Source organism: Esox lucius, chromosome 11 (genome assembly GCF_011004845.1).
Source record: "Esox lucius isolate fEsoLuc1 chromosome 11, fEsoLuc1.pri, whole genome shotgun sequence".
Lineage (NCBI taxonomy): Eukaryota > Metazoa > Chordata > Actinopteri > Esociformes > Esocidae > Esox > Esox lucius.
The window spans coordinates 13,094,060-13,111,173 of NC_047579.1; the positions used below are offsets into that span (position 1 = coordinate 13,094,060).

The following is a 17,114-nucleotide window of genomic DNA, read 5'->3' on the forward strand; positions in this document are numbered from 1 at the left end:
CAATTGTCACTAAGGGGCCTAAAGTGTGCCAAGAAAACATCCCCCACACCATTACACCACCACCACCAGCCTGCACAGTGGTAACAAGGCATGATGGATACATGTTCTCATTCTGTTTACGCCAAATTCTGACTCTACCATCTGAATGTCTCAACAGAAATTGAGACTCATCAGACCAGGCAAAATGTTTCCAGTCTTCAACTGTCCAATTTTGGCGAGCTCGTGCAAATTGTAGCCTGGAGATGAGTGGTACCCGGTGGGGTCTTCTGCTGTTGTAGCCCATCCGCCTCAAGGTTGTGCGTGTTGTGGCTTCACAAATGCTTTGTTGCATACCTCGGTTGCATACCGAGTGGTTATTTCAGTCAAAGTTGCTCTTCTATCAGCTTGAATCAGTCGGCCCATACTGAAAGAGAACCTGTTGCGCTTACAGCTGGGTGAAGCCAAAGGGAGGTTCAATGAAGGGAAAAAGAAACACAGACAGATGGCAGCCCTAGGCTCGGGAGAACCTGACACACCCGATTTATACCCTGTTCCCACATGGGCACCCCAACCTCACAGTGGCCGGGGGGCATTCACCGCGCCCTATCGACCAGGGACTCCGAGGGGAGGTTATGGTAGGGGGAGGGGGCGGGGTAGAGGCACACGGAGCCTGCTTTACGTGTGGTGACCCGAACCACTGGTCCAGAGAGTGCCCACAGAACACTGCAAGGGGCAGAGGATACCCAAACCAAGGGGCAGCTCCAGTTCTCAACCCACACGCCGTCCCACCACCTAGTGCACCTGGACAATACCCACTCTCTTATGAGGGAGGGTGGGACCAGGCGTGACGGTCTACAGGGAGGGGAGGGAACAGCGGGGGAAGGGCAGACCCTATGCTGTCCCTGAATGTCGACGGGAAGGACTTCCCCTTTCTGGTTGACACAGGTGCCACTTTTTCCACCATCACCGCCCCTCCCGTCACAGGACTACTATCCTCCAAGACAGTGGAAGTTGTGGGGTTTGAAGGAGTGGGACAGACTTTGCCAGTGACATTTCCTCTTAAAACGATACTGGGTAAACAGGCCCTCAGCCATCCGTATGTGGTGTCGACAAACACACCAGTGAACTTATTGGGGAGAGACTTGTTGATAAAACTGGGGGCTAATATCTTGTGTTCTCCAGATGGACTAACTGCCACGTTACCAGACGGGACCTCGACTTCAAGTGGAGGCCGTGGGTCTCACTCCTCGAGCTGTACTTTCCTCCGCCAGACCCCCCACATGTAACCCTATTTTATGATCGGCAGGGCGATGAGGTGTATAGAGAGGGGTTTGGGGATGTAGTGTGTGGGGACACGTGGCAGGTCGGGTCTAAATTCATATATGTAGTGGCAGATGTACAGTTGACAGAGGAGCAGGATCAGTGGTACATGATGGCGGAGGAGTCCGTCCCACATGTGTCACTGGCCCTGCATCCTAAACACCAAGCAAAAGACCTGGGGCCCATGGTTAAAAGGGCGGTCGAATGCACTAATTGGACACTCACTCAGGCGCCAAACGTATGGTACTCACACAGCTGTAAGACGTAAAAATGGTTCACCTGCATTGACCTGGCTAATGTTTTTTCTGTCTCCCACTAGCAGAGGAACTTCGTGATATTTTTTCTTTCACACATAGGGGTCGACAATGGCGATACACGAGACTACCACAGGGGTTCGCGCTTTCCCCTGGCATATTCAACCAGGTACTGAGAGAAGCGCTGCAGGGATGCTGCCTGCCGACAGGGGTAACTTTGGTCCAGTACGTAGATGACCTGCTGCTGGCGGCCCCGACGGTGGCCGCCTGCATCCAAGCTACAATGACGGTCCTCACCAGACTGGCAGAGAAAGGGTTCAAGGTATCAAAAGAAAAGGTACAGCTGGTAAGGACGCAGGTCTCTTTTCTGGGCAGAGTAATCTCGCAGAAGGGAGCGGGGCTTTCCCCAGCTCACCGCACAACCATCCTCCACCATCCTAAACCCACTACTGTTTAGGAAATGCTATCATTCCTGGGGCTCACGGGGTACAGCCGCAATTACATCCCAAACTATTCAGGGCTCACAGAGCCACTTAGAGCGCTAGTTAAGGAGCAGGGAATGCGTAAACTTAAAGCCACTATCAGTTGGACTTGCCCGGCCGACCAGGCCTTCATTTTGCTGAAACAACAACTAGCCACCGCAGCTGATCTGGCCATACCCGACTACACAAAACCCTTTTTTCTAGATGTTTCTGAAACAGGACAAGTCATGAACGGGGTCCTGTTTCAGAAAAAAGGGGGAGAAGGCTCTGAGAGAGACGAGCTAGTGAGACATCAAAAGGGGGCTTCCCCACAAGAGAAAACAATTTGGCAACAGAGAGGAGCAACAGAGACGAGCGGGCTCTGGAGAGGGCCAGACGGTAGAGTAATACTTCCACCAGCCATGCGGGGAGATAAATTTGCAGAAGCCCACGGGTTGGGCCATGTAGGGCCAGCACAGATGTTGAGGAAATTGTGCCATTGGTGGCACCCGTTTATGGTAGACATGGTACGTAACTACACTAGGACATGCACCATCTACACACACCACAATCCAAAACCGACGATCAAACCTGAGATGGGGGCGTTCCCCATGACGACGAGACCTGGACAAGAGATAGTGATAGACTACACGGACATGGGGGAAACAGTACAGGGGTGCCGCTACATGTTAGTGTGTGTGGACATGTTCACAGGGTGGCCAGAAGCCTGGCCGGCAAGAAGGGAGGACAGTCAGACAGTGATCAAGTGTTTAGTGAACCAGTACATTCCCAGACACGGCTTCCCAGAGAAAATTAGGTCAGACAATGGAAATTAGGTCAGACTCACTTTAAGAACAGTGATTTACAGAAGGTAGAGAGATTATTGGGCCTAAAACATGCTTTTGGCACTGTGTACCACCCACAGTCCCAGGGAAAGGTAGAAAGGATGAACCAAAACTTAAAAAACAAGTTGGCTAAGATATGTGCACAGACTAAATTGAACTGGGTGGATGCACTGCCACTGGCACTCATGACGATTCGATGCTCGTTAAATCAGACCACTGGGTTCACCCCATACGAGCTGCTGATGGGGAGACAGTTTCCATTCCCCCAGCGAAGAGGTTCGTGACCCCACCTGAGGACACCTGTTTGAGGAAATTTGGGGGATTGAATTGGACTATGTCAAGGGGTCACATACGAGCATTCTGGGATAGATAATCCGCTGGAGGAATGGCTGACCTCGATGTTCAGCCAGTGGAAAGGTTTGATAATGTCTGTTCTTTTATCGCTTGCTACATTTGGTGCTATAATGGTTACTTGTGGGTGTTGTTGTGTCCCATGCATAAGAGGGCTTGCCATGAGAGTGATCTACAGCCATTGAGGAGGTTCCAGGACCGCCACCAGGGATGCTGATGCCTCTACTGGAGCAGCATGACCCGGGAGAACTGGAGCTTGGCGAATAGGGGTGATCTCTCTGGGGAGAGATCAAAAGGGGGAATTGTAGATGTATTGATTGCATAAGTTAGTGAACTGTTGTAAGCTGTTGTAACCAATGTAGATGTATTTATTGTATAAGTTAGTGAACTGTTATAAGCTGTTGTAACCAATGAAACAAAATATTAATTGTTTGTAAAATGAGCTGAAACTGAAGGTGCAAGTAGGAGAATAGGAAACCCTGTTCAAGCGGTTGCCGGGGAGAGAAAGATTTAGTATGTCTGTCTTTTGAGAAACAGGACACAGGTTAGAGACACACACACATAGTCGGACAGACAACACAGAAACCACAAGAGGGGCAAGGGGATACTTGTAGTTATCCTTATAAGGAATAGAACTGGGATTGGGCCAATGGCACACTTGCTTTGTAACTTAACGCCTCTATCTTTTGGGCGTAGTAGAAGTATAAAATGATGTTTTGACTGTTGATCCTTAGACATTGTGCAGCGACACTTGTCTCCAAAAGCTTTTGTAATAAACGGAATATGCGGTATGATAATTGACCTGACTCCTGGTGTTTTATTCTCCTTTCCAACAAACCAACTCGGGGAAGTGTTAGATTTCAACAAGGGGGAGACTGATACGCCATCCTCAACATAAAAACTAAAGGGTGAGACTGATACACTATCCCCAACATAAAAAGTAAAGGGTGAGAATGATACACCATCCCCAACATAAAAACTAAAGGGTGAGACTGATACACCATCCCCAACATAAAAACTAAAGGGTGAGACTGATACACCATCCCCAACATAATAACCAAAGGGGGAGACTGATACACCATCCCCAACATAAAAACTAAAGGGGAGACTGATACACCATCCCCAACATAAAAACTAAAGGGTGAGACTGATATGCCATCCCCAACATAAAAACTAAAGGGGGAGACTGATACACCATCCCCAACATAATAACCAAAGGGGGAGACTGATACACCATCCCCAACATAAAAACTAAAGGGGGAGACTGATACACCATCCCCAACATAAAAACTAAAGGGTGAGACTGATATGCCATCCCCAACATAAAAACTAAAGGGGGAGACTGATACACCATCCCCAACATAAAAACTAAAGGGTGAGACTGATATGCCATCCTGTTGGGGAAGTTTCTGAAGCATGATGCATTCTTACTGATTAAAGGACTTGAGTCCCATTGTTTAGATAGGTAAAGGAATGTGGGGGATCTGGTATTTGCATAGGGGGCATCTATTGTCTGTCCAGATACTGTAAGAACTCTTAGAATTGAAGAGGTAATTTATGGCAGGAAGGATAAGGTGGGGGAAGATAGCATTTGACTTGTGTGATAGAACAAAGGGAAAGGTGTTTGATTGACATGAGACAGATGGCAGCATCTTACCACACCCCTTTTTCCTATGTGATATATACGGTTGAATGAGCTATATTAGTTAGAGATTCCTCAGACGATTATGTGTGTGTAAGCGGTTGACGCGTCTCTCATAATAGTCTCTGTGCATAATAATTAATAAAATGGTTATAATGTACAAAGAGAACTTTGTCTCAGTGTCCCTTACTCCGAGTGTCGATACATGGAATTACCATTGCACATCCCCAACATAAAAACTAAAGGGGGAGACTGATACACTATCCCCAACATAATAACTAAAGGGGGAGACTGATACACCATCCCCAACATAAAAACTAAAGGGGGAGACTGATACACAATCCCCAACATAAAAACTAAAGGGGGAGACTGATACACCATCCCCAACATAATAACTAAAGGGGGAGACTGATACACCATCCCCAACATAAAAACTAAAGGGGAGACTGATACGCCATCCCCAACATAAAAACGAAAGGGTGACACTGATACACCATCCCCAACATAAAAACTAAAGGGGGAGACTGATATGCCATCCCCAACATAAAAACTAAAGGGGGAGACTGATATGCCATCCCCAACATAAAAACTAAAGGGTGAGACTGATACACCATCCCCAACATAAAAACTAAAGGGGGAGACTGATATGCCATCCCCAACATAATAATTAAAGGGTGAGACTGATACACTATCCCCAACATAAAAACTAAAGGGGGAGACTGATACGCCATCCTCAACATGAAACTAAAGGGTGAGACTGATACACCATCCTCAACATGAAACTAAAGGGTGAGACTGATACACCATCCCCAACATAAAAACTAAACGGGTGAGACTGAAATAAATAGCATTATTAATGTTTGTTTGATTAAAGTGCAAGCAGATTGATTACAGTCAGCTTTCATTCACAGTGATTGTCATTAGCAGTGAGAAAAATTTGTGTCAGTCAGATGACAGAACTATACAGTAGTACAGGAGATGAGTGTATGTTTCTTGATATAATAATCATTGCCATTCAGATCAGAAATTGTTAATCCAATCCTGAACTTCATGGCAAGAAACATCACTTGTTTAATGATAATATTTAGTTAATGTTCACTCTGTTCAGAGTAAAGAAAGAGGGAGAGTGCATAATTAATGTTGGCACAACTGAGGTTAGCCTTTGGCAAAGATATCTCTTTGGTTAGGTTTAGGCACAGTTGTCTCTTCGGTTAGGTTTTGGCACAGGTACCACTGAGGTTAGGTTTTGGCACAGGTACCACTGAGGTTAGGTTTTGGCACAGGTACCACTGAGGTTAGGTTTTGGCACAGGTACCACTGAGGTTAGGGTTAAGTCAAAGGGCGGGGGGCAGGGGAATATTAATTAAACACCTTAATTGAAAATGTCCAAATTGGGCTCAATTAGCCATTTTCTCTCCACTGTGTCATGTGACTCATTAGTGTTACAAGGTCTCAGGTGTGAATGGGGAGCAGGTGTGTTAAATTTGGTGTTATCGCTCTCACACTCCCTCATACTGGTCACAGGAAGTTCAACATGGCACCTCATGGCAAAGAACTCTCTGAGGATCTGAAAAAAAGAATTGTTGCTCTACATAAAGATGGCATAGGCTATAAGAAGGTTGCCAAAACCCTGAAACTGAGCTGCAGCACGGAGGCCAAGACCATACAGCACTTTGTCAGGACAGGTTCCACTCAGAACAGGCCTCGCCATGGTCGACCAAAGAAGTTGAGTGCACATGCTCAGCGTCATATCCAGAGATTGTCTTTGGGAAATAGACGCATGAGTGCTGCCAGCATTGCTGTAGAGGTTGAAGGGGTGGGGGGTCACCCTGTTAGTGCTCAGACCGTACGCCGCACACTGCATCAAATTGGTCTGCATGGCTGTCGTCCCAGAAGGAAGCCTCTTCTAAAGATGATGCACAAGAAAGCCCGCAAACAGTTTGCTGAAGACAAGCAGACTAAGCACATCGATTACTGGAACCATGTAATGTGGTCTGATGAGACCATGATAAATGTATTTGGTTCAAATGGTGTTGAGCCTGTGTGGCGGCAACCAGGTGAGGAGTACAAAGACAAGTGTGTCTTGCCTATAGTCAAGCATGGTGGTGGGAGTGTCATGGTCTGGGGCTGCATGAGTGCTGCCGCCACTGGCGAGCTACAGTTCATTGAGGGAACCATGAATGCCAACATGTACTGTGACATACTGAAGCAGAGCATGATCCCCTCCCTTCGGAGACTGGGCCACAGGGCAGTATTCCAACATGATAACGAACCCAAACACACCTCCAAGATGACCACTGGCTTGCTAAAGAAGCTGAGGGTAAAGGTGATGGACTGGCCAAGCATGTCTCCAGACCTAAACCCTATTGAGCATCTGTGGGGCATCCACCAATGGAAAGTGGAGGAGCGCAAGGTCTCTAACATCCACCAGCTCCCTGATGTCGTCATGGAGGAGTGGAAGAGGACTCCAGTGGCAACCTGTGAAGCTCTGTTGAACTCCATGCCCAAGAGGGTTAAGGCAGGGCTGGAAAATTATGGTGGCCACACAAGATATTGACACTTTGGGCCCAGTTTGGACATTTTCACTTAGGGGTGTACTCACTTTTGTTGCCAGCAGTTTAGACATTAATGTCTGTGTGTTGTGTTATTTTTAAGGGGACAGCAAAATGACACGGTTATACAAACTGTACACTCACTATTTTACATTGTAGCAAAGTGCCATTTCTTCAGTGTTGTCACATGAAAAGATATAATCAAATATTTACAAAACTGTGAGGTGTGTGCTCCCTTTTGTGAGATACTGTAGTCCTGGAGCAACATCAATTATTGTGTCTTAGGAACAACAACAACATGGCGCTATCAGACTCTTAAATATTGATATTTAAGAGTCCTTTTTTGGGGAGACCCCCTGGCAGATTTCGTCCCCCCTATTTGACTCCATGGCTACGGCCTTGGTTCATCCTATGAATCGCTTGCCTTTATCATCCAAAACATAATGGATGTACGGTAAAAAAAAAAAAGTCTAACTGGAAAGGCAAATAGTTTTTTGCATTCATTTTTATGGGGAAATGTCCAGGACTGTCCTGCTTTGTTGTAACTTGTGTTCCTAAAGGGAGAGAGAGCAGCATGAATCACCAAAAGGATCCCAACATGTTTGAGAATTACAGTAAAACACTGTGAAATACAACCAAAAAAAGGATCCCTGTCTGTCTATCAGTCGTTCTCCCTGTCTGACTATTTGTCTGTTTCCTGCCCACCACCTTTGCACCCAGTCAGACCAACAGCATCATGACCCAGACCTGTAATAAGAGATATCCTACTCTAAAGTCCATTAACGATCCCTTCCAGATCCACAGCATCATAACCCAGACCTGTAATAAAAATTATCTAACTCTACCATCTCAATAAACGATCCTATCCAGACCAAAAGCATCATAACCCAGACTTGTAATAAGAAGAATCCAACTCTACCATGTCAATAAACAATCCTACCCAGACCAAATGCATCATAACCCAGACCTCTAATCCTACACTTCTAGTTCCATAAATCATCCCAGAGGAACACGTCTCATAGTCTTTAGTCCCAGCATAAAACAAGAATATGTGAAGCATTTCTAAAATTATTTTTTTTTTTTTTTCCATTTGTTGAACTGTTCATTACTAGTTATAACAAGTACTTTCAAGTTGGTGTTACTGTGTTATCATTAATGATTAACTATTTTATAGTGTGCTTCAATAGGGATTGTTCTGTCCATTGGTCAAACTGCTGTTATCTTTATTCTCTACTATGGTTTTAAGACACTAGACTTTAACCAGATATTATTGCGTCCAAAGACCAACTGTATAGAGAATAATACAGGACAATTATCATCACAAGGTTTCTTTCTCAGCACAAAGAATCTCAATGACTTGAAATATACAATTTGGTCATAACTACACTTTGCTTAGGGCACATTTTATACAGACATTGTGATAGACGGGAAATCTGAGAAGTGCATTTTACTCATATGGACCAGGACATTGCCCAGCACATGAGATTTGTGTCAGCTAGCCTTCCTTGGCTTGATAAAAGCATTTATTATTATACCATTTGGTTGTAACTACATTGCTCCAAAAAATTAAGGGAACACTTAAATCAAACATACGGTCTCGATGAACAAAATACAGTGGGGAGAACAAGTATTTGATAGACGGCCAATAAGGTTCAAGCAGGGAGACTTTTCTACTGAACACAGGTAAGAACTTGTGATTCAACAACACTCTCTCTTAAATGAATCCTCATTAGTTGATGTGATAAATATTTAAATTGTATGTCATTAAGTAGTTGCTCTCATCATATGTACAGGAAGATGTTATAACTAATTTCTGAATTCATTAATTTGGATATTCGATTTTTATTTAATTTGAGTTTATTTCTCCTCTGAGAAAGTTGATAGCAGTACTAATCTACATTAACAAATGAGGTGTAATGAATTTGGTTTAAAAGGGCCATTTGAATGAAACTAAGATTTTGACCAGTGTTTAGCTGTGCTTGTAGCTGTTGTGCTGTGAGACGACTATCACTCAAGCGGTTGGCTCTCAGAAACTGGTCTTCTGATTCTGTTGTGGCTCTGGGTCTGACTTCCTGTCAGAGTTTCCTTCAGTTACTTTGCGATTCAACTTGTCTAATGAGAAGACCTACACTTTTAAGGGTTATAATGGTCTGACTGTCTTCCTTTGTTAAATGGCTTTTTCTCACCATTATGATACCAATATACCACTTCCTACAGTACAATACTGTCCATATAATGCTTAAGAGGGTGTAGTAACACAGTCTCTTCCAACACTGCTTTTATACACACAGAGGGTTTATAATAATACATTGTAATGGGGAGAGACATGGGGAACGGACACAGAATAATTGTTCAAGGTCCTGGAGGGTGTTTTATTAAGAAAAAAAGAAGGGTGATGAGAGCAGGTGAGGGAGAAATCCACAACTGAAACCCAACCGCTGTGACATGGTGGAGGCGTTGTCTTGTTGGCGGCCTCCTGGTGGTTTGGGAGGAAGATGGTCGGTTAGTATCTTTAATGGACCCTTCTCTCTGGGGTCCAAATTATACATACATTCATATAATACATACAAATCTCTGATTGTCTCTAATTATGTGAATGTTTAGCAAAACCCATTATCTGATGCCATGACAACAGCTGAGCATTTTGGGTTCAACAATTAACAAAAAGACATTACAGGCAAAACAAAATCTTTACAATGTAGCGTAGCCAACAGCAGTTTTAATGTATATCTACAGACATTTAAAAAACATTTATATGATGACTTAAAAGACATCAGAATATAAAGAGAGTAATGATTACACTTTCATGTTTTCCCATCTCTCATAGTGTTGTTTTTATTTACCATAATTCCTTTTCCTGTTTTATAACTTTTACTTTGAAAGTCTACACTTACAAAAATTTATTATTGTCCTACTAAGCTACTTCAACTTATAACATGGTTGAGTCTGAATTATGTAAATGTAGCATGCTGAATATATATATATATACAAATTTATATTCACTATTCCTGCACAGTTCCTGCACAGGATCCATTTTGATTTGACGTATCAGTATAATATATATTTTTCAATATTTTAACTGAAAAAGGTAAGACAAATTGTTTCATAATGATTCATCAAAGAACAAAGCAGAGAGAGTGATCATTTGGAGTAAGTCATTATAAGTGTTTAAGTGTTGTAACATCAATGTAGTTAGTCTTGATCCAGGAAGTGTGTTTCTCTCCATTATGTGCTTACAGGTCTAATCAGATAGAGAGAGAAGAGGGGACTGCCTCTAAAATGAGTCTCTCTGGGGTGAGGGAGGAGGGGGCCTCTGCCTCTAAAACAAGTATTTTTGGGGAACATGACACCACAGCTAAGAGGTAAAATTATATTCATTTGTTATGTTCTAGGTACTGATATATCTGTTTATTAATATTTGAAATACAGGTTTGTATTTAATATTGATGCTATTTAATGTTAAACTACACTTTCAAAATGTGTATTACATATCAGAATAATATTTAAATTGTTAACTTGCAATTTTCATGTGTGTAATAATTATTGATGTCCATGTCTTTCAATAATAATTGCATTCTCAATTACAAATTCAATATGACCTTATTTTAACAATTACACAAGACAGTTAAGAGTCAAATATTCTTAGTTAGTTCAAACTCACCAATCATTCCTAAATCCACCATATACAAAACACTCTGGGTCCTTCATTATTAATTATAGGGTCCAGAAAGAGACACACTCACTGTGTCCAAATACAACAATCACTACTAAGAAAGTCCACTATGAACAAAAACACTCTGCTGTTTTGTATTTAACTGTATAATTTTCAGGGACCATATTAAGGGACCAGCATCTATTGTACCCAGCTGTGTGTCCATGAAGAGTGACCGGTCTATGGGTCAACCTATAGGGTTCAGTGAGGGAGACTTCTCTACTGCTCAAAGGTAATACAAACTCATGGGTCTATGTCAGTGATTTTCAACATTGTCTCTTATTTGTTTATTTTGTTTCCATTATCTGACGCCAAAACAACAGCTAATCTTCCTGGGTTCAAAATTTAATGAAAAAAACATTATAGGCAAACCAAATCTTTATAATGTAAATACATTTAACAAAAACATGTATGAAGATGACATTAAACAGATCATAATATAAACACTGGAAGGATAACCTTTTTACGTTTTTACATCTCTCAGTGTTGTTTTTATTATCCATAATGACTTTTCCTGTTTTATTAAACGTTTACTATGAAAGTCTACCCTTATAAATATGGAAAACATTTGGTCCTACTAAGGTACTTCCACTAATAATATGGGTGAGTCTGAATTATGTAAATGTATCATGCAGATGGATTTAAAATATGATGGTCCTACCATTAATAACACCATGCTATTACATCATTTATACCATTGTATAGATTTGGATCATGGAAATGTTTAACCTGCATTATACATTGTACCATGGTAATAAATAATTAAGATAAATAACAAAAAGTATGTTAACATATTTATGAAGATGCATTAAATGAAGCTGGTACAATGCATTATATTAATAAACCCACAAACCATATTTGGTGGTATGTTACCATATTGCTGGTACAATGGGAGTATAAAGCATTATAGTAATAAACCCACAAAAGTCAAAATAGTTGCTTTGTGTTATTGATACGTATTCAGCTTTATGGACATTTGTAATCTTCATTTATAGGTCCCAAGCCCGTTTTGGGGTCCCTGTGTTGTCAACCAGTAATGTGGGAGAAGTGCTGTATATTCTTAGTAATTTACAAGAGGTGTTGGTCTTGTATCTGCCAGCAGAGGGAGCCACTTGCTCTATTAGTTGATTAACCTGCTCTCATTCTACTGTTGTTCTCACCAGCCTATCTAGTAGTCAGTTAGTTGACAGAGAGCAAGTCAACAAAACAAAGACTGAGGAAGCAGATAAACATTATTTTAAATGTTATCTAGAAGGTGAGGAATTCATAAAACTTACAATATGCTTTGCTATGTTCTGGGTACTGGTGTATCTGTTAGTTAATTAATGTTTGAAATACAGATTTGTATTTAATATTGATGCTATGGGTGTTTTAGTGTAATAATTCAGTTGTTAAACTACACTTACAAAATATGTATTACATATCAGTATAATCTTTCAATTGTTCACTTACACTTTTCATGTGTGCAGTGGCATTTTTAGATCATAGGACTTGATCAAGTCATAGGACTTGATCAGGTGTCAGCAACTCAGCTGTACAATGAGTTTATCTTACAAAAGACCGACCTAATCCTTAATGACCCCACTCACCCTCTTCATCATAAATTTATGAGAAGCAATAGGTCAACTGGTAGAATATTACAACAGAGAATTAAAACGGAAAGGTACAATAAATCATTTGTGCCTACAGCGATCAGACTGTATAATGACCAAGCACATCGCACGTACTTTGATCCCGCACTGGCATTTTAACTGGATGGTAGACCCAAATTTCCTTTTTTGACATCTACTCCTAGTTATTTTTATATACTTATTTTTTTTTTTAGCTACCTTAATGTTTCGTAAACGTTAGATGTCGGATTGTCTTTGTCATTTCTGTAGTATTGTTTATTTTTGTGTTGTGATTGTTGACTTTTGTTATTGTTATTCCCATTGTACTGTTACTTTTTTGTTATATACATGTTTATTGGTTTGTCTGTGGTGTTTATATGTTTAGAGAATATGTTGCGACAAGAGTGCAAAATGAATGACCACATGAATTTCCCCTTGTGGGATAATAAAGTTTACCTTGACCTTGACCTTGATTTTTATATGTAAAAAGTTGGTGGGGCACAAACCATTTCAAAATATAAGACACATACCAGTAAAGCTACAAAACTCTGTATTGCTACTCATGTGTTTATTTAACACATCAACAAACAGCGTGGCTCCATAAAACACTTAACGACAGAGCGGCTTGCTTTTACCAGGTGTTGTAGTACACATACTGGAGTGAAAGAGAGAGACCTTCTTGTGTAATTGCTCTCCTTCTCTCTAACACACATGTAAAATTACCTAACTTAGGAATGCAACCAAGCTCAGAACCAATGTGCCTACAGGGCCATACGCGAACAGCAATGAGCTCAACACCACTGAAGGCCACAACGAAGCGAATAGACAACTTTTTAGTGATACAGATCCATTCTATGACAGCAACCTTAATAGATAAGCATGGACACACTGACACTCCTCACCATCTATATCAATCGATCCAGTAAAAAAATATGACCAATGCACAGACCAGCACCACAAAGGCAGGATGACAAAATATGCTTTCACTCCCCAAGGCTGAGGGCTTTGACTGCATTTCTTCTGGACGCTCTCCTGATCTGGAGCATCTTATGATTAAATGTCGCCCTTACTATCTACCCTGGGAGTTTACATCAGTCATTTTAACAGCTCTGTATATTCCCCCACAAAGCCAACGCTGGGGCTGCGCGCAACAAACTTTTTCAAGTTATCGATAGGCTTGAATGTTTACACCCAGAAGCTGCCTTTTTGTTGCGGTTGATTTTAACGGTGCCAAGGATTTAAAAAACACATCAACTTCCCGACACGTGGGAAAAACACTCTGGACAATATCTACTCTCCATTTTATCATGGATATAAGGCCCTCCCCCGTCCTGCTTTCGGCAAATCAGACCACGCGTCGATACTGTTGCTCCCTGCTTACAGGCGGAGGCTAAAACAAGAGAAGCCAGTGAGGAGGTCCATTCAATGATGGACGGACGAATCGGACGCCGACTTACGTGACTGTTTCCTCACTACTGATTGGGAAATGTTCAGAGAGGCGTCTGGAGGGAATATCAATGAATACACAGAGTCCGTGACCGGTTTTATTAGCAAATGTATTGAAGACGTTTTACCACAAAATCATTTCCCAATCAAAAACGTGGGTCAACAGTGGTATTCATGCCATGCTTAAGGCACAGACTGCAGCATTCAACTCCGGCAGCTTGGACAATTATAAGAAATCCCAGTATGACCTCAGGAAGGCAATAAAACAGCAAAAAGCCAATACAGACTCAAATTAGAATCTCTCTACCAGGGCTCCATTACCAGGAACATGTGGACTGGTCTGAGAACCATCACTGACTATAAAGGCTATTCAGGCAGTGTGGGGGAAGTGTTGGCTTCTCTCCCAGAGGAACTGAACTCTTTCTACACTCACTTTGAGAACATCATCCCTGGCATGGACACTCATATGGACCAGGATGGCTGCCCTTTCCAAATGACCAGGTCAGACGTCTGTAAAGCCCTAAAAAGGATTAACACCTGCAAGGCTCCTGGACCAGACATCTCAGGCTGTGTTCTCAAGGTCTGTGCTGACCAACTGGCTGGTGTCTTTACTGATATCTTCAACCTATCGCCATGTCAGTCAGTGGTCCCAACCTGCTTCAAAAAGTCCATCATTGTTCTTGTGCCAAAAAAGCAAAAAGTCCTCTGCATGAATGAGTACCGCCCTGTAACACCAATCATTATGAATTGCTTTGAGGGGCTAGTTAAAACACACATCACAGACTACATGCCTGTATCACTGATCCACTGCAGTTGGCCTATAGACATAACACATATACAGAGGATGCCATCGCTCTGACCCTCCACTCTGCACTCTCTCATCTGGACCAGAGGAACACACATGTGAGAATGCTGTTCATTGACTACAGCTCAGCCTTCAACACCATTGTTCCCCACAAGCTGGTGGTGAAGCTCAGGGATCTGGGTGCAGATGGATCCTGAACTTCTTGACAGGCAGACCCCAGGTGGTTTGGATGGACATCACCACATCCTCCTCACTGACTCTCAGTACTGGTTCCCCCCAGGGCTGTGTGTTGAGCCCGCTCCTGTACTCTCTCTTCACCCATGACTGCCTGGCAACCTACATCTCCAACACCATCGTTAAGTTTGCTGACGACACCACCATCATAGGCCTGATCTCTGACAACGATGAGTCAGCCTATAGAGACGAGGTAAGGTTACTGACTTCGTGGTGTCAGGAAAACAACCTCCTGCTCAATATCAGCAAAAAGAAAGGAATTGATTGTTGATTACAGGAAGAAGCGGTAGGGAGACCACGCCCCCATACAGATCAATGGGTCTGCAGTAGAGAGAGTTCACAACATCAGGTTCCTTGGTGTCAACATCAGTGATGACTTGACCTGGTCTCATCACTCTAACATCTTGGTGAAGGTGGCCAGGAAACGGCTCTTCTTCCTACCCCGATTAAGGAGATTTGGCATGGATTCCAGGATACTCTCCAACTTGTTCAGATGAACTATTGAGAGTATCCAGTCTGGCTGTGTCATGGCCTGGTATGGCAGCTGCACCGCCCTCGACCGTAAAGCACTTCAGAGGGTGATGAAAACAGCAGAGAGCATCACAAGGTCTGACCTGCCATCCCTGCAGGATCTCTACACAGAGAGGTGTAGGAGGAGGAGCAAACGGATCATTATAGATCCCAGACACCCATGCCACGGACTGGTTTATATCATGCACACCTGTCACTTTATGTCATGCACACCTTTCACTTTATATCATGCTCATCTGCCAATCATATAATGTACACCTGTCACTTTACATCATGCACACCTGTCACTTTATATCATGTACACCTGTCACTTTATATCATGTACACCTGTCACTTTATATCATGTACACCTGTCACTTTATATCATGTACACCTGTCACTTTATATCATGCACACCTGTCACTTTTTATCATGTACACCTGTCACTTTATATCATGTACACCTGTCACTTTATATCATGCACACCTGTCACTTCATATCATGTACACCTGTCACTTTATATCATGCTCATCTGCCAATCATATCATGCACACCTGTCACTTTATATCATGCACACCTGTCACTTTATATCATGTACACCTGTCACTTTATATCATGCACACCTGTCACTTTATATCATGCACAACTGTCACTTTATATCATGCACACCTGTCACTTTATATCATGTACACCTGTCATTTTATATCATGCACACCTGTCACTTTATATCATGCTCATCTGCCAATCATATCATGTACACCTGTCACTTTTACATTGCACTACAGTTGTACAGTTGTATAGTTATTATTATTGATTCATGTTTTTTTGTATAGTGTTATTATTGAAAGTTTGAGTTATCTTGTTATCTTCTTATTTATATATTATAATTACTGTTACTTTTTTAAAACGTGTAACTGCACTGTCGGGAGTAGGAAAACCAAGCATTTCATTGCCATAACTTGTTATTGCAAATGACAAATACAATTTTTGAACTTGATCTATGATCATTTTCAGCAGTGTCGGTCTCAGCAAAAGCCTCCTCTAGGTTGTTGTCATGGATGGATCTTAACAGAGACAGGGCCGTCTTACCAGTGTGAAGCTCAGTGTAGCGGTAGAGTGGTCAGCTCAGACTTAAACTTTTCCTCGTTTCCTAGAGGCCATAGTTTCACCGCACAGTCAATCTCAGATGTAGGGAATGACAGGACAAATTGTGGGAAGAGCGAGCTGTCAACCAGCTTGGCAGCGATCAGGTGGTCACTTTGTGAAAACCTCTGCTCCACCTGGGAGATGACTGTGTCGCATGCCTCCTTCATCACCGCCGCTGTGTTGGTTACTCATCGGCCTGGCTCGTCTGTTCCATCATGAACGGTGGCAGCCCATTCATCAGTTTGTT

The 17,114-nt window shown here is 42.4% G+C and overlaps 1 protein-coding gene across 1 annotated transcript in view; it reads left to right on the forward strand.

Moving 5' to 3' along the window:
* Positions 1 to 8,735: 8,735 nt before the first annotated feature.
* The window catches only part of LOC105010246 (NACHT, LRR and PYD domains-containing protein 12-like), a gene marked incomplete at its 3' end in the record, with an annotated part of 55,105 nt that continues 46,726 nt past the window's right edge, over positions 8,736 to 17,114 (forward strand). Inside the window, exons 1-3 of the mRNA XM_034295440.1 lie at positions 8,736 to 9,087; positions 10,644 to 10,766; positions 11,235 to 11,348. Coding sequence (XP_034151331.1) covers positions 9,005 to 9,087; positions 10,644 to 10,766; positions 11,235 to 11,348 — 320 coding nt within the window. The remainder of the gene's footprint in view (positions 9,088 to 10,643; positions 10,767 to 11,234; positions 11,349 to 17,114) is intronic.